This window comes from Aythya fuligula, chromosome 17, assembly GCF_009819795.1.
Source record: "Aythya fuligula isolate bAytFul2 chromosome 17, bAytFul2.pri, whole genome shotgun sequence".
Lineage (NCBI taxonomy): Eukaryota > Metazoa > Chordata > Aves > Anseriformes > Anatidae > Aythya > Aythya fuligula.
Window position 1 is genome coordinate 8,910,886 of NC_045575.1, and position 18,507 is coordinate 8,929,392.

At 38.5% G+C, this 18,507-nt stretch overlaps 1 protein-coding gene across 1 annotated transcript; it reads left to right on the forward strand.

The window, feature by feature from the left end:
* Positions 1-1,420: 1,420 nt before the first annotated feature.
* On the forward strand, positions 1,421-18,426 carry UPB1 (beta-ureidopropionase 1). The gene is made up of 10 exons (XM_032198861.1): positions 1,421-1,578; positions 2,185-2,356; positions 3,892-3,979; positions 4,698-4,792; positions 5,964-6,125; positions 10,019-10,188; positions 13,153-13,234; positions 14,048-14,090; positions 15,541-15,695; positions 18,205-18,426. The coding sequence occupies exons 1-10, from the start codon at positions 1,478-1,480 to the stop codon at positions 18,286-18,288; spliced, it is 1,152 nt and encodes a 383-aa protein (XP_032054752.1). The 5' UTR covers positions 1,421-1,477; the 3' UTR covers positions 18,289-18,426.
* The last annotated feature ends 81 nt before the right edge of the window (positions 18,427-18,507 follow it).

Consider the following 18,507-nt stretch of genomic DNA (forward strand, 5'->3'; position numbering starts at 1 on the left):
TCTGTAATATTTAAAGATCTGCCAGCCATGAAGAGAACAAAATGTTACTGATACATATGTTAAAGTTGATAATTTTAAACCAATTAGGATAACCAGATGAAAAACGCCATGGAAGTATCAGTCACTGCTTATTATTGCTCTTCGGAATTATATTTGGGAAAGTAATCCCTAAGAACTGCTTTTCAGGCCATTGGTCTTACAAATGGAGACAGTGCTTCACTGATGGGTACAGGACAAATATAATGGACCAGGCATCCAGGCTTCTTAGAAGTTCCTTCCTTCAAATGATGGCCTGTTTCTTCTCTTTTATATTTTCTGCTTTTGTTTTGTAATATACTATCATGCCTACGTTTAGCTGATTTTGAAAGTTCCCCCAAGACTGAAGGATTTTCCTGACTTCTGTCTCAGGGAGTTGGCCTGCCCTGTGTGGCTCCGGCTCTGAGCACAGCCGCAGGCCGGTGCACCTGCACTGGTGCCCTTTGCACAGGGAGCATTGCTGCAACCGCTTGCGTCAAAAAGAGAGAATCGCATCTCAAAATGCCGCGATGGCAACTGACCGTCCCTGGATACTTACTTACTGTTTAAAGTTAAATATTAGACATTCTCCCCCTGACTTCTTTTAGCTTAAAAGGCTTAATATTTAACCGAAAATGCCTAACAACTGCAGATGAGAAGTGCTGAATGTCATTACGTCCTCTAGAAGATTCATAAAGCAGTGCTTAAAATTGGTGATATTTGGATGTGTGTAGCCACCCAGGGGCTTGCTAACTGGTTTTCTCATTCAAACGAAGCACTTATGCTCTGCATTTTGGTACCATTTTGAAGCAAAAGGCATGGCCAATACTTCATCAGGAGCAACTGGTATAAACAGCGTGGCTGCAAGCCATGTGCAGAACCCAAATACAGATGCACTTTTCTTCACTTACATCTAGGTCTTAATGTCAGACAAAGGATAGATCAAATTAGCTTTATTTCTGGGACGGATTTCTGATGATACTTGGTCTCAAATCCGTGTTGAAGGCAAAATTATTTTCTACTCCTGGCTTCCGATCAGAGTCTCATTGCAAGTAAGACACACATCCGTAAAAACAATTGTCATTTTATGATCTCCTTCCTATTTCTACCCCTTTTTTGTTGAATGGCATTGCCATAAAAAGATCCTCGAGGTGTTCTGCTTTTAGATCACTTATTTATCTAGACCCTCATTTATTTAGATCACAGCTGCTCCAGAAACGGCAAGTGACCTGCCACGACCCTATCCGAACCTCTTTTAACCCTTCAGGGGGTCTCGGGGTAAGCCCCGGGGGGAGAAACACCGGGACTCCCTGAGTCCTCCCACACCCAGGGGCACCGAGGCTCCCTCAGGGGCCATGGCGGGGGCTGCCCGGCCGCCATCTCCGCTGAGGAGAAAGGGGCGGGGCCGCCGGGGCTGAAGTCCCCGTGCCCAACGGCCCCGGGCGTCGCCTCGCGCCGCGCCATGGCGGGGGAGCTGCCGTCGGTGGAGGCGTGCCTGGAGCGGTACATCCCGGCCTCGGACCTCGCCGAGGTCAAGCGGATCCTCTACGGCGGCGAGGCGAGGTAGGGCCGGGGGCCTGACGGGGGATGGGGCGGCAGCGGGGTGGTGGTGGTGGTGGTTGGAGGGCGGGGGTGATGGGGGTGTTGGGCTGAGGTGGGAGAACTGAGGCGATGCGGGGTTGGGCTGTGGTGAGGTAACTGGGAGGATGTGGAGTTAAACTGAGGTGGGAGAACTGGGGGGCTGTGGAGGTAACCCCAGGCTGGGAAGCAGAGGGGTGGAAGAGATGAGGGGAGAGGGGGGACAGGGGGCTGAGAGAGGCAGAAAAGCGGGGATCTGCCGCAAAGGAAGAGGCAGTGGTGGGAAGGCATGTGTAATTGGGAAGGGACAGGTGGCCTTGGGCTCTGTGGTGAGAGACTGGTGTCAGGAAGTCACGGCTTTGGGGGAAGAGGCTGAGGGTTTGCTGCTGGGGAGGAGAGCTGTGGGATTGTCAGTGACCTGGGTACTGCCCTGCTGTGCCCTTATCTGAGAGCTGCGAACCAGGGCATGGGAGCTTGAAACGGTGGCATCTCTGCAGGGGGAGACGGTATCTGTGATCATTTTGGCCGATTGCGTTGTGGAAGAGGAGAGTGTCTCACGTTAAAACGTCTCTTGTTTCTTGCTCAATCCAGAAAACTGAATTTGCCAGATGCTGCTCTATCAGCAGCTCAGGAAAGAGATTTTGAGCTACAGGGCTATGGATTTGATGCTGCTCCAGAGCAATTGAGAAGGCCACGTATCGTTCGAGTAGGACTGGTGCAGAATAAAATTCCTCTTCCCACAGACACAGCCGTGGCAGTGCAGGTACAAAAACCGGCATCTGGGCCCTTTGCATGAACCTCCTCATTTACCAGGTTGGGAAATAAGCACTCAAGCTGCTGGTGATGCAACTTTGTCCTAAAATGCCTGCTGGTTGTCTGGCAGCATAGAACCTGTCGCTATCTTAATACAACATACTGTAAGAAACGTGAATGACACATGTGGTTTTATTGTTTCTCGGAACCATTTCTCTTGTTACATTTACCTAGTGAATTGCCCAGCCTTGTTTGCAGGTTTTCCAAAGCTAAATATTTAGTCACTGATTTTGTAAATTAAAAGCTATTGCCTCTAAAATGAAACAAAAAAGTCAATTACCTGAAACCAAAGGTGACGGCTACCTGTGGTAACCACATGTGCAGTTCTTGTTTTAACTGAAAAATTTCCCTTGTGGGAAAATCTACTGGAGCGAATATGGATTAATAAATCTGTGTGCATTATTCATTGTATGGCAGTAAAACAGATGTTATTACATGGTGACCATCAGCTCTTAACATCTTAGACCCAAAAACACTGAGATGACACAGATATGGAGAAGTTAAAGTAGTTTAAAAAAAAAAAAAAAAAAGGAAAGAAGAAAATACTGTTTGTAAAATCTCCTGGGTTAATAGTTTTATACGCTGATAGGATAGAACAGCAATAAAGTAATTTGTTTTAGAAAGACTACACGTCATAGGAGCAAGTAGTTAATTTCATATGTGGGTCAAGTTTGTGGATTCTTTGTAGCAGCTATGAAAGAGAATACCAATTTTATTAATGATTTTCTTGTAGAAACAAATAGGTAACATTTCTCTAAATAAGTGCATGCAGGTCACTGTTGACTTGCATTGCATCCATTTTTTATTGACACCTGAAAGTACCAATACAAAGTGCAAGGCTTATTCTTATCTGTAACTAGAACGCTCAAAGAAAAGAGTACTTTGAAACAATGCATTTTGTCTAATTAATAATTGCTTTGGTTTTCTTGGTAATAATCTACTTGGGTTTTAGGACATAGGGATTGAGAAAATAGTTTGGAGTTAATAACTTCTAGAGAATGTCCAAGATCCACATGTGTCAGCAGGATTTGAAGATAACTGGGGTAACAGACTGTCCTTACCTCCTATTTTAAGATTCTGAGCACTTGGCTTTGAGTACATGTTTATGTAGCATTGTTCTGCAGGTTGTTTACAGTGGACAACAAAAATACATTTTTTGCTGATAATGTTTAGCTGTTTACTAGGCAATCAGCAATGAAGTGCCATATATTTAAATGTTATACCATGGAATTAGAATTCTAGTAGATGTCTCTTTCTATTTTCAGTATCTAAATGCTTTAAAAAAATCATTACCCAACTCCTTAGATCTTGATTCTCTTACCAGTGCTTGGGAATGATGACTTCTTGAGTTATTCCTCTGAAAGCAACAGGACTAAGTACAGAACAAGATAAATTTAATGTGAACAAAGTTTGTAAAACCAGGCTATTAATTTACAAGTGAGTTAGAACACAACTTTTTTATAGCATGACGCTTCTTGCAATCAGGTGGCTGCCCTGCACAGACGAATTGAGGAGATTGTGGAAGTAGCTGCAATGTGTGGGGTCAACATAGTTTGTTTCCAGGAGGCATGGAGTGAGTATTTTCTGTGATTCCTTCTAGGTTGTCAAGTTCTTCCTGTTTTATCATGTAACCTGTACTGAAAATATGTCTTGTGAGCAAACAGCAGAGATCTTCCAAAATATAACAGTTTACTGTCATTGATCTGCTTTCTAAAAGAAAAAAAAAAAAAAGAGGGGAAAAAATAATTAAAAAAAAAAATGGCAGAACTATGTAGAATATCTGCATGAAGTCTGTTATGTAGAAGACTGGTATATGCTACAATTGTGATATTTAGGCATGCTTCTTCACATCACCCTTTGTGATACTTTCCTCTTTTTTTTTTCCCTCCTAAAACTTTGCTTCCTCTACACACATACTTAAATAAAAATGTAATTGTAATTAAAATGGAATATTTAAAGCCAAATGGAATCTGGAGGTGAGGGCCAAAATGAAGACCTGAATTGTGAAAGCAGGTTGTTCCCAGAAAGAAATTGGAGTTTGTTTTGTATCTTCAGTTCCCATAAGAGTGTCTTCAGTAAGTGCATTCTTCCTCTTCTGCTTTGGTCTGTGTGAGTCCAAAACTCCTCAGCATTGCTGAAAATACGTTTAAGTAGCTTTTTGCTGTAAACAAGGAATACAGTTGAATAATTTGTGTTTAATTTTTATCTGTATTTGTGGAAACAGAAATACCTCTGTATTTCTTGAGTGACATGAACGCTCTTGTAAATTGTCTTGCATTCGTGCTTTCCAGCCATGCCCTTTGCTTTTTGTACAAGAGAGAAACTTCCCTGGACTGAATTTGCTGAGTCAGCAGAGGATGGACCAACAACAAAATTCTGTCAAGAGGTAAAATAAACAAACAACTCCCCTAACCCTTCCCAGCTCCCTCCCTCAATCCATAACTACCACTGATTAGCATGGATTTCTTCATGTATTTTAGTACCACTGAGAAAGCTGTAATAATCTAAAATATTTTTCACCTTTTTTGACAACTATGATAACATGAAGTAGAATTGGACAACCACAACTGTGTTCAATATTTAAACTGTTTTGCATTTATAGGCTGCGTATTACCATGGTAGGTATATGAAACTGCCTATTTAACTATACCTGAATTTTATGTTTATTTCTCATCCAAATATTTTTAATTTCAATTTAAAAGGTGTTTCTTGCCTAGAACAGTGGAGCATTAAATGTTTGTATGACGTGTGAGGAGATGAATAGCTAGCCTTTTCTGAACAGAGAACACTTTCACATAAATCTTCTACATCTCCCTGTGAAATGACGTATTATTATTATATTATTTTCTGGACCCAATGAGATAAGTTATTACATGGCTTTTATTATTTCCAGATACTGTTGATCATAGATATGATAAACTTTATTTTTGTCTTCTGACAACTTTTTTTTTTAAAAAAAAAAAAACCTTTGTGATTTCCTTTTGAAAGTAATTCAGAGAACCAAGATAGTTTGATGTCAAATTTGCCCAGGTATTCACTGAACTACTAAACTTCTGTGGACTGCATATCATGGGGAAGTATGTGTCACTGGAGTCAGTGACACTACGGAAGTCTGAAGAAATAAAGAAGTTCGAAGGAAAGGTGACAATGTGCTAGTAAATTAGCAGTCAGAAGATGCTACATTACACTTGAGTTATTTAACATTAACATTTCATATAACACTATTTGAAATTTTCCTTGGTTTTTATTCACGTTATACCTGTGAATAGATTTGGTTCAGCTCTGTAGCCTGATCATTGCTGTTAGGATGCCTCTGCCCCTTGGTACTTGTGGTTCCAGCTGCAGTATTCAGGTGGAAAGCTCTCTGTGATGCAGCCATCTGTGATGAAGGAAACTCTGGCAATAATGGCATGCCAGTGTGGGTACAACATTAGCACTAAATAAGAGTCAAAGTAACGTGCAAGGTGGAAACTTCTTTTAATGCTTCTTTATGAACAAAAAGAGAAAGTAATTATATAGGCTTGTCTATAATAGAGGGCTTGTGTTCATTTGTATAGCTGGCAAAGAAATACAATATGGTTGTGATATCTCCAATCCTGGAGCGAGATGAAATACACGGAGGAACTCTGTGGAACGTTGCAGTGGTCATTTCTAATTCTGGAGCTGTCCTTGGCAAAAGTAGGAAAAATCACATTCCAAGGGTTGGAGACTTCAACGAGGTAAGATACAGCATTGTGATTGTCAAGCTAGTGTTACCTTGCAGCTCTTGTTTTTGTCAGCATGCATTGTATCAGAGTTGTATTGTCAGGAAACGTAATGTGTTTCTAGAAAATGTGGCTCACTAAGCATCAAATAGTTTTTTCTCAGGTAAAATTATACAAAGTTTATTTATCAAGAGCAGAGTGTGATGACTCTTTTAAAGCACAATCTTTTGTCATAAATGCTTCCATGCCTCTTAGAAACTACAAAAGAGTCAAGGATCTTTTTAAAATAAATTTCTGTAAGTCACAGCTTAGTTATGTTAGTTGTGCACGTTGGCTCAGTTTTTGCCACGTTGAACTTTAATTTGGAGAGCGTCTTTTTCATGGTTCATGTATGAGTATTGTTTGTGCTCTTGATCTGTGTTTCCCCATGAGATTGTCTTGAAAATGACAGTTCTTTTGCTTATGTTTCTTTCAGTAGAATCCCTTCATCCATTATACTTTTGACTGAATTGTTGGTTTAAGGTATCTTCTCTTTATTAACCACGTTACTTCCACTGAAGCCCACACTAGTTTTTAGGCCTTCCTCTAGAATCAGCTTCAAAAACTGAACTGGTAGTCAAGGCAAAAGAAAACAGGTTGATCTGAAATGTGTTTATCCATCCGTAGAATTATCACAAGAAGAAAGATCAGAATTAAAAATTAACTGAAGGCTTAAAATACATTGTCTTACCTAACTTAATCTCTCCTTGACAGCTAAAGTGAGTAGTTAACAGTGCAATTTCTTCTAACTGCTGTTACCTGTATGCTTACAGTTGCTGTTGTTCCTTGTCTGAATGTCCAGTCACTAAACTGAGGCTTCAGCATCAAGACTGACTTTTTATTAGTGTTAAAAATATGTATGTATCTTTGTCTTGAAACTGTGTTCAGAGACCTCTGGAAGTTGACCTGGTCCCCTAGACCTGATCAGACTGGTTTGGGTTTCTTCAGAGGGAGGGCATTAATAGGTTTCCACACAATGGATTTCTGGCATCGGTCTGTCAGTCACCAGTGTTGACCTCAGTCTTTAACAATTACTTTGATTTTTGATATTGTTTTTATCAGAGCTGTCTTTTAGCTAGCAAAACAGTAACTAGACAGCAATTTTGTGGAGTATCAACAGATTCCAAAAATATTCTTGTTTCCAGCTATGAAGCTGTAACAAAAGGTACCTAAAAATCAGAAAATATATTTTCTTTTCCGTGTTGAAGTATAAATATAGTTTAATTGAGGACTTTGCATAATTCCCAAAATGAGTTAGTTCCTGTAATCCTAACCTACAGAATTATCACAAAGCAATCTGTTATATTGCTGGTGCATTGTAATGACTTGACGTCTCTTTTTGTATCTATCTTGTTACAACAAGCAAGTAGTATTTACTTAAAACTGATCTCACTTTTTAGCTAGTCTGGTTAGAAAAGCATTAAAGTCCATTTTCTTTTGAGCTGAGCAGTTCTGATAGTCTTGGCTACTTCTAAATTTCCTCTAAGAGGGAGGATTATGCTTATCTCTTATTTTAATTTTTTTTCCTTTATCAACAAAGTAACCCCCAAGGAAGGGTTGAATTTGAAATTATTTTCTTGGAGCCTTGTTAAAATCATCCTTGATGAATCAGTAAGAACTAAATGGAAAGGGGAGAGAGATTGGTCTATAACCTATTCGACTGTGTGTGGGAGGGCATATAAATAAACAAAAATCAATCCTTCTTGAGGCTTCACAATTTGTTGCTGTGGAGATGATTGTGACCTCTGGTGGGGAATAAAGAATATGAATGGATGTATTCCCCAAAGCAATTGCATTCTTGTTTTTCTTCTATTGTAATAAAAGAAAACTGAGAAAAAATGAAAATGTCTTAAATCAGCAGAATTGTTTTGAAAAAGGGTTATGTGAGTGCCTACCACATGGTATGCTCCCTGCAGACATGAAAGGAGATAAAATCTGTGCCCAAGGGTTTGTGTGAATTCATGAGACCTCATAATAAATAAGAAACAAGAGATTGTCACATTTACTGGGCAGATTGAACCTCTAGCCCTTCTTGATTTCAGAACACAACCCCTTCAAAGCTGTGTCTGTCACTTCCATCATGCCCTTCTCCTACATCTAGGTGAGGCCCTGCTTTTTTCCCTAGCAGTAGCTGTGCTTACGTGAGGCCAGACGTGATTTAGTTTCCTTTCAACACCAAGGGCAGTAGCTGATAGAACGGACAGACAGATTCAATAAAAATAGAATTGTTTTATAGCACACCTATCTTATATGGTAAAAGCCACACCCCATTGGGGCAGACTAGTGAATTGTGTCCAGTGCTCTTCTGTCTCTGAAGCCACCACGAAGGGATGCTGTTAGGGGTAACTCTGGCCACTCTGCAGTGTTTGCACTCCATCAGTACCCGCAGACATTGCACGAGGGATGTTAAATTGCATGTTCCTCTCCATTTTGTTTCTTATCTGTTTGTGGATTTTTTTATCAATGACTTTACCTAATCCTTTCTAAACCTGGTGACACGATCTGCTTTGCAGACTCTGGTAGAAGCAAATTCCAGAAGTGCACTGCCTGCTGCTTAAAAAAATACTTTGGTTTAAAACTGATAGAGGATTGTAATTTCAGTGACTACTGCTGTTCCTCTGGGATTTCTGTATTCATCTTATCCACTGCTTTTTTGATGTTGTAAATCTCATTCATAATCACCCTCAGCCTTCTGTCTGCAGATTAGAGAGACAGCCTTTTTAGTTCTTCACAAAGCAGCTGCTCTATCCCCTTCATTGTTTTAGTTGCCTTAGTTTATTCCATCTCTGGTATATCCTCATTGAGACGGAGAGACTAGAATTGTCCATAGTAGTCAAGCTGTGGGCACGCAGAATTCTTCTTAAAAAAAAAAAAAAAAATGTAAAATTATGTTTTGTTACATTGCAGATGCCTGAGATTTTCTTGGGCTTCTGACTACCACTGCACACTAAACAGGCAACCATCAGTAACTCCACACATACCCTTTTCTTGTGTCTGGGAAGAACTATTTCTGTAGATTTCTAGTAGGGTATCTCTGTGCGTGTTTGTCTCTCTCGATAGCTGTTAAGTGTCCTGTCCTCTTCACTAGTGCCTTTTACAGGAACCAGTGCATTCCTAACTGTATAGGAATGTTTGATATGATAAGATGGAAGTTCACAGCATATGGTAAATGAGATCTTTTAAGCCAACAATTGGCTCCAGTGTCTTAAAGGAGTGTTCTGTGGATTTATCCTGTGATTTTCCTGGTGGTTCTTTCAAACCTTCTGTTAGTTTAGAGCAATTGGCATATAGGCAATATAAATAACCAATCTTAGTTATACATTGATATGACCAAGAGTATTTATACAATTACTGCGTGTCATTGCATAACAGATGAAAGTAAGGGAATTCCTTGTTCTTTAAACACAGTTTATCTTCTCTGTCTTCCATAGGACTTCAAAGGATTGTGATGATGCAGGAGAATTTTCTTATGTGGTGAAATTACTAGAGATGTGACTAAAGTTTGGCAACTTGTGGATTGATTTTAAGCTTCTGTAGAAGTTGCTAGTGTGACTAGAAGTGTTTATGTGAAAGTCACAGTGTTTGGGGTGTAGTGTGAATGAAGGGAAGCAGAAAGGGACTTGAATTCTATCTCAGTAGAACTCTCTTAGAGCCTCTTTTTTTCCAAATACTCATTACACCAGAGCAGTGTACTAAATGAAAAGTGCTGTCATTGCTTACGGTCTCATGACTTGAAGTTGGTAATTAGAAATAAGGTGTCAAAGCAATGTTGAATGTCTTTTTTTTTTTTTTTTTTTTTTTTTAAGAGGTCTGCCTTTGGTTTTGATTTTGATTTATTTATTTTTAAAATTTTGTTTGTTTTTTCCTAGTCTACATACTATATGGAAGGAAATACAGGGCACCCAGTGTTTCAGACACAGTTTGGAACAATTGCTGTGAACATCTGCTATGGGCGCCATCACCCTCTGAACTGGCTCATGTACAGCATGAACGGAGCAGAGATCATCTTTAACCCTTCAGCCACTATTGGAACACTCAGGTGAAATACAAACTGCTGTAGGTTGTTGCAGCTTCCCCATTAACTGAACCTCTGAGCTCCTCACTGAGGCTTCAGGGGCACCTTGCTGAGGTCTTGGAACCTGGGTCATCACCTCCTTGTTCTGCCTTCATGGAGGAACGTGCATTCTTCTCCCTCTGCAGTTCTGGGCTACCAGTCTGTTCACAGTCACTGAATCTCTTTGAGAATTTCAGTTGCACATCTGTGGGTGTTTGATCTCTGAGACACAGTTAACCAGTGTCCCACTGGTCTTCTGAAAGCTAATAAGTTTATTTAGATTGTCAACGTAATATTTTTGTTTTATGGTAGGCTGTAGGAATTTAAGCTCAAGTTTAGCTTGCCAGGTTATTATGCACCCGCCACCTAGGAGCCCATAAGTATGGTATCAACTGGTAGTCTTCAGAAACAGCCTGAGAAACCCTTTTCTCAGATAAGTTGTTTTTTTAATTAAATTTACTATTGGCAATTTTGTGAATATCAGGCCTCCTGAACCAGGCTAAATCAGCATAAGCTGTTTCCCTCGAGAATAACTATAGATTTATATTACTTGCACCCTACTGACTTGATTTCCTGAAAGAAAAAAGTAACTCAGCTAAGAAAATACAATTCTTAGTTAGCTCATAATGAATAATTTGTGGATTCGATCTTTTGAATATTTTGTGTCGTGACAGCATCGGTCACATTTGAATATAATACCGTTTGAATGTACCGTGCTTCCATAGCATGATCTGACATGGGCTGTGTATTGCCTGGAATATTACAATGTGATGTAAAATAACTGCATACCACATTTATCGGAGGGAAGCTTTTTTCTAGGTAGAAAGCTTGTAGAAAGAGTTTAATCAGCTTACCAAGTGATAGAGTAAGTGTGCTTTTTTCTCTCTTCCTCCTCTTTTTTCTTTTTTCTTTTTTTTTCTTCTTCTTTTTTTTTTTTCTCCAGATAACAGAAGTCTAGCAGTGTATGATGTTTACATGTATGTGACTTGGGAAGCAGTGTTAGTTTAAGCTGGGTTATAAGCGTTAATAGTTGCCACCATTTTCAGCATAAGCAGTTAGCTTTGTAGAGGGGAGGGAAGTCTGGCATTGGGGGTTCTTTGGAACAAGGACATTTCCTTTGTGAGTTAAAACTGTATTTTACGTTATCTTAACTGTCTTTGAGCTTCCAGCTCCAAATGTGATTATTAGGAAGCTAACAGGATCATGTATTTTATCAAAAAAAATATTTTTTAACATTTTCATTTACTTAAGGCTTCCCCCAACTCCCTATCTTCTATTTAATTTCAGTTTGGAGTTCTTCTGTCTCTATAAAAAAGTATCAAGAGTAATCATAGAATATTTGTTGCAGGCAAGCTAGAAAAACCTGAGGGCACAGACCATTTACAGTAGGATAGAAATAGTGAAAAACAGATTGAAGGCATACAATTTTCATACCCACAGCCAGTTCTAATGCAGAGAACTGTGTATTTACAAACCTGAAGAGCTGAAACTGTGGGCTGAACTCAATATACTGTCACTGAAACTGCCTTTAACAATTTTTAATGTAAAGGACTGGATCTTATTTAGGTTGTGTAACATTTCAAAATGTTATTTGAAAAGAGTTCAATGAATGCACAATGCTTTTGGGGCATTTATATCACTGCTAGAATGATGTTTGTGATGTTTGTCCACTTACATCCCATTAAGAGGAGAGCAAATAGAAATTACCCTGTCGTCATACAGCACTTGATTGGTACTCTGGATGCTTCAGGCTCTCCTAATTATTGGCTTTCACTTGATTGTTTTTAAGCACATAATTTTTATTGCAGGAAGAGTACTCTTGAGGCCTATGTAGAAAACTGTCTCTGGGGGTAGCTTCTTGGCTATAGCCTTTTCTTCCTGTCTGTTTTCTTCTGTAAATTGTAATTGCAGGAGCTTTTCAATAAAATCACTTTTTCTTAGCAGAGCTGGCTGCCAGACTTAAACCAATTGAGAAAAAGCAATAAACCAAGTCCTCTCAATCAGTCCAGTGACCATCTCTAAAGATTCTTCTGGCTGACAGGAAGATTAATGACAGCCAGGCACTTGCAACCTGGTCTTGGTGGTCAGAATCTGGCAGATACATTTTATACACTCTTCTGACAGCATGTATCACCTTTGTTTTGGAGCTTTGAGTACTTCCAGACCTCCTATTAACTAGTTTGATACCTGTATATCAAATTATTTTATAAAAACAGGAATGTTTCAGTTTAAAACATCAGTCAGAATTGAAATCCCTATTGGATCGTAAGTGGCTTGCAGAAGAGAAGGAATTGTTCTATATCTCATTTCTCAGTTCTTGGTTTTATGTAAATTTTGGTGACTGGTGTAATAGTTACTGGGAAGTTTTCAGAAAGCTTTTGTTAAACATTCTTTCTTATCAACCCACCGTGGAATGACTTACTGGAAATTGATATGAAAACTGTAGTTGAAATAACAGAAATGGAGCATTTTGGTGGAATTGGATTTTTTTTTTTAATTATTATTACTATTATATAATAACTTTTTTATTTGCTGCTGCAAAAGCTGCTACTTGATCGTTTTGGAAAAAAAAAAAAAAAGAAGGCAACTTGTGCATCGCTACAGATGATGTTTTGAAGGGAATGTTGGAAGCACATAGGTAAACTCATTCCATGGATTTGTGTAGTAAAACATTTTAATTGCTTTGAAAATCCTGAGACTTTTTTTTTTTTTTTTCCTTTGATGAAACAAATTCATATTCACCAGGTTATCAGATAAAATTGTTATACCTGTGTTTGAGTAGAAAGCAATTATGATACTTGCCTGTATCTGTGAGGAGATTTTGATTGTATGATCAGGGTCATAACTTTGGCTTCCTTGACAGCAAATGTGCAGTGCTCCATAGTCATAATATAAATTTAGCTCTGAAGTAGACAAACTGAATACCTGCTTCTCTGTTGTGTATTGCAGCGAGTCACTGTGGCCAATTGAAGCAAGAAATGCTGCCATAGCTAATCACTGCTTCACGTGTCCCATCAACAGAGTGGGAACGGTAGGTATTTTCACTTTACTTCATTTCTTAATTTAGGTATCATAGCATGAGTTAATTCAAGGTAATGAGCAGCACTAGAACACATATATTCCTCTAATGTGTAAAGCACCTTCTCTTAGTGTTTTCAATATGATTTGAAGATGAAGATTGAATACAGTGATTGAGAGCTGCATTGTTGCTGGCAGCCTACTTTTTGTTGCAGCTGTTTCCTATTCTTGAATTTCCTTCTTTGCAATAAGCACCCACCCCTTTTGCTAATTACCTTAGTTTCTGTGGCAAAACTAGTACTCTTTTTGCCAGAAGGACTGAAAATGAAACATTGTCAAAGGAGTGGTACACAACTTGTTGTTGGTATCCAGGTACTACCTCTTCCTGGACACTGAAGTTCTATAATCAGAGTGAATACTGCACACCAGAGGTCACTCTTGCTTTCAGATTTGTCCAATATCCTAAATATGTATTCTTCTGTATTTTTTATTTTATTTTTTTCTTTGCAAATATCCATACCTGTTCTTGCTGTTATATGAATACGTTTGGATTCTTTTGTGATCTGCAAAAATGTGACTAGTTAAATGCACTCTTCTTTAAGAGTTGTGATAAGGCATGTTCCCCAAAGTGGGTGAACAACAGACAGTGATACAAAAACATTGTTTTCCAGCCTACCCATCATCGAAATTAGACCACTCTGATGACTCTTTTTAGACAGACAGAGAAGTCTTAATATGTGTATATAGACTCCCATACTAGACTAGCAAGGATTTCTTGAATGAAATGGAATTATACTGCCACCTATGGATTCCTTCTGTTTCACAGGAATACTACAAAAATGCCTTTACTTCAGGGGATGGTGGAAAAGGTACGTTCAGAAATCTCCTTCAGCAATTGCTAATAATTTGTTTTCTGTAAAGTAGGAAGAAATGATAGCTCTCATACAAGTGTCTATCCCAGGACAGCTGTGGTGGCTAGTGACTGCCATACCTAAGACTGCAGTTTTGTAAGTTGTAGAGAAGCACTTCCTGTTAGATGTGGTGCTACCATGGTATGTGGTCACCAGAAGTTCTTACCTAAGATTTCTACTTACTTGCAGAAGGCTAAGAGCTTTGGAATCGGGGAGGTACTGTAGGACTGGAAAATAGGAATCCCACAAATTAATCTAGGTTGTCAGTGCATGCATCCCATTTTCTTTATAGGTTTATGATTATTAACGTTAATAGCACTAGCCTGCATCACCAGCCAAAACATTTTCACCCTGTTTTATAGATATTCTGGAGGTTAAAAAAAGCTTGGAATTCTGTGAAAAAGACAACGGCAATATCTGAGTCACGACTAGTGAAAAATTTAGGTCTGTAGCAGGGTTTTCCATGGAAAAATTTTCCTGGCTATTATATTGTTTTTTTTCATGACTGTCTAGTAAGGACTGGTTGAGAATATTGCTGGCAAAAAAAAAACAAACAAACAAAAAAAAACCAACAAATAACAATTATAATTTTAAATTAGAAAAAGAAGACAGTGTCTGACATTACCGGTATTCTTCATACACCTGAATGAAAAGGTGGATTCTGAAAGTTAAGTGCATGGTCTGCCCTTTGACAACTTATTATTAAGCAATTCAAAGAAGAGCACAAGATTTGTTTGTGTGTACTTCACTTATATGTTGGAATACTGGAATTTGTCCTGTGATAACTGTGACTTTCTGGCTTAATCTGGTGTGGGCCTGAGGCCTTTTTTTTTAACTGGGTTTGAAGTTAGGTGCTGGTAACAGCTGCATCAACAAAGCCAGTGGTATCCATTACTTAATACATCAGCATTTGCGGCTGATTGCTGGCACAATTTGGAGTTGTGCAATAAGATGTATGATTTCTTCTTGCCTCACATCTCTGCACTGTCACCTCTGATCTTGTATTGAGAATTGAATGTGTGCATCTCCATCTGTTTTGGAAATGTATGATTTGACAATTAGCATTCAATTAAATCCCTGCTTTCATTTTTTATTTATTTAGTCCTTCACTTTAGTGCAGAGGCTTAGTAATGGGAAAGCATAATAATGCATTATTTAAAAGCCAACACAGTGTGTTTTTTTTGTCTTTGTTTGATACATGTGAAAGCTGTGCAGTGCATGAAAGGTAACTAATGGTCAAACTGGCAGTTATCTTAGTGTTGTGCTGTGACTCCTCAGAATGATATCTTGCTTAAAGCACATTGAGTGAGCAACCACAAGAAATTGAACTAAGTATTATGGGAAGCTGCATGTAAGTTGTGTAATTATTTTAAAAAGCATGTAATGCTGTTTGCAAAATTTCTTTAAGCACACCATGACTTGGGCCATTTTTATGGCTCAAGTTATGTAGCTGCACCAGATGGCAGTAGGACCCCAGGACTCTCTCGAATTTGTGATGGACTTCTTGTGGTAGAGATGGATCTAAATCTTTGCAGGCAAGTCAGTGACAAATGGAATTTTAAGGTAAGCCTGATTATACAGAAACAGCCTGTTTCTAAGAACAGGTTATGTATGAGATTAGAACAAACAAGCTTTCATAACAGTCATATAATGTTAAAACAGTTAAAAGGCAACCTTTCTTCAACAATCCAAAGCTTAAGTTGTGGACCTAATTTAACAGGATGTTCTGGAGGCCAAAGGCATAAATGGATTCAGAAAGGGAACAGATGAATTCAGGGAAACTAGGACAAAAGATTTTAAATGAAAAACGTAACCTTTGGTCCTTACGTGCTCATTGCCAGAAGTTCTGAGGACTACTAGGGGGTGTGTGGTTTTTTTATGCAATGTACCTAAACATTTGCAACTGAGCTAAGATGGGCCTTTGATCTGACGTAGTATGGTAGCTCTTTATATTCTTATGGGTCTGCATTGCTATTCAAGTAATTCAAACTATTCAAAGTTCAAGCATTGCTATTGTTATTACTTTTGAATTCTCAGCCAAAGCTAATTTGGATCATCTGTCCCGAGCGTGTAATTTGGTGTAGTTTCTCCAACAGTAGTGCCCGTTTAATCAGTTGCCACCTTGGTACTGCAGTTTGATAACTCTTCAATTATTCCAGTACTACTGGGGGGTGAGTGGAGGGTGGCTATATTGTATACTGGTTTAGTGGAGTGACCAGATTTGAAAAAATTAAAAAAACAAACAAACAACAACAACAAAAACACGCCCTCTAGTTTCTTCTTTTAGTCTGCAATTTTACAATAGGTCCCACAAAAAAAAAATGTTGGTACAACAAAAATGGCAAAGCAAAAGAAGAAAAGAGAGGGCAACTTCTAAAATACGTTTTGATGAAGAACGTCTTGCTCCCTTCTGCAGAGGCAAGTCTTTCATTCTTGTCCTCAATACTGGTAGAGATCAGAATTCTTTCCTGCTTGCCCTTAGAATTGGCATGATTTGAATCCTAACAAAATAGTTCCCAGCTGGGAGCTATCACAGTATATGTAGATTTTTCAGTGTTATTACTAGTATTTAAAAATAAATAATTGTTTGTAAGCAGTGTTGAGTTTTTAATTAATGCAGTAATTTCTTAGCTGGAGCAGAATTTATTTGTTAAATTTGTTTATTTGCTATTCTGTATATAGGCATTGAAAACAAAAAAAAAAATTTTGTCCTTTTCTGTACAGAGTTGCATTTGTTATTTTGCAGGTGTTTGTGGTAGGCACATGGTGGTTGACATAGTGTACTTAAATTCTGCTGAGAGATCCCAAGTCTTTTGAGTCAGGCAGGCATTTATTTCGCTCTGCTTTACCACAGAAATCCGAGGCCCTTTTTGCAGAACAGAGATGTAGTGATTCAGGAAGCACAAGGAGCATTTCTTGTAACAGCTTAGTACAGGCATCCAAACAAAAGTAATTGTATCGATTGGGAGGAAAAAAGCAGTAAAAGCAAAACACTGACCTTTAGCTGTTTTGAACAGAATTGTGTATGTCTCATTGTATTCAATGGTTGTGCTTTCAGCACTTTACAGTTTTCTGTTGATGGTGTAGATTGCTATTGTTGGTCTTTTGGCGCATAAGGCACAGCTGTGACTTTTGTTTATATGACAAAGGATGCCTGATTCTTTTTCCTCTTGTATCTGGCCAAGACCGAAGTAGTTCCTTGATGTGAGGGGAATGAGGAAGTCCATCATTTATCCACTGCAGAAAACCCTCGGTAGCAAGTAGGAATCTATTTAGCTTGCTCCAGTATGTGCTATATGCATCCAACAGCACCTGAAATGGGCATTAGTAGAATACCTTTGCAAAATTTATCAGCAGCAAAACAGTTAAACAGATTGTCCTCATTAACATGCTGGCAAGAAAGAGGCAGTTCACCTTCCAGAATATTGCTGACTGTGCACTTGGGAAGAGGATAGCAGAGCGTAAAGCGCTGTATTTCAGCGTCCTAGCTTACTGTTTCACCCAAAGCAATGAGAATTGTTTGTGCTGTTAATGGATAAAGTGAGCGTAACCCAAATACCCTCAGTGACACATACACAAACTTACTGCTGGCAGCAGGGTTCATCAGTTGTCAAGGATATAATATGAAGACGTCCTTCCAGGTACACTCCTTTTCTATCATTGACATAATTGACTTACAAGAGAATTTTGTTGATAAGTAAGAAAGCAACACATTCAGCCTTCAGCTATCCAGGAAATCAAAAATAGCCTTAAGTAATTAGTGAGCAAACATGAAGGACAGCTGTGAAGCAGAAAGGTCTTTACTTTAAACTTTGACTTCTTAGAGTGGAAGCATACTTCACTCTTTTTCAGTTAGAAGTCTAGTTCTAGGCAACACAAAGCAAATTCTTTTATGGAAATGTAATAATTTCTGGAAAGGCACTGGAGGGCTTCCATACTGGGTGGATTATCATTTTACTGTATGGAAAGTTAAATAATTAGCCTTCAAAAACAACAAAATGGTGGATATCGCTATTTTCTACTGAAATACTTTAATTGCTAACAGAACTGAAGCTTTGATTTTCTTTTCCAGATGACCGGTAGATATGAAATGTATGCAAAAAAGCTCACTGAAGCAGTCCAGACTTATTTTACACCCAATATAATCAGAGAGTGAGAGACCATCTCGTTACACTCAAATGTTACGTAATAAATGAAAAGATACTAATGGATGCTAGATTTACTACAAATTGCAAGTTATTTCCATGTTGTCAATTTAATTTCCTGGAACAAAATTTTAAATAGTAGAGTTCAAAACTGTGTTAAGTAAAGTAATTTTAAAGTGTCTTTGTTTGTTTGTTTTAATTTACACTAAGGATTCCAAATTTTTATTCCT

Coding starts and splice junctions, on each gene's coding strand:
- UPB1 (XM_032198861.1), top strand. CDS start 1,478: ATGGCGGGGGAGCTGCCGTCGGTGGAGGCGTGCCTGGAGCGGTACATC. Junction 2,357..3,891: donor ACACAGCCGTGGCAGTGCAG/GTACAAAAACCG, acceptor TCTTGCAATCAG/GTGGCTGCCCTGCACAGACG. Junction 6,126..10,018: donor GGGTTGGAGACTTCAACGAG/GTAAGATACAGC, acceptor GTTTTTTCCTAG/TCTACATACTATATGGAAGG.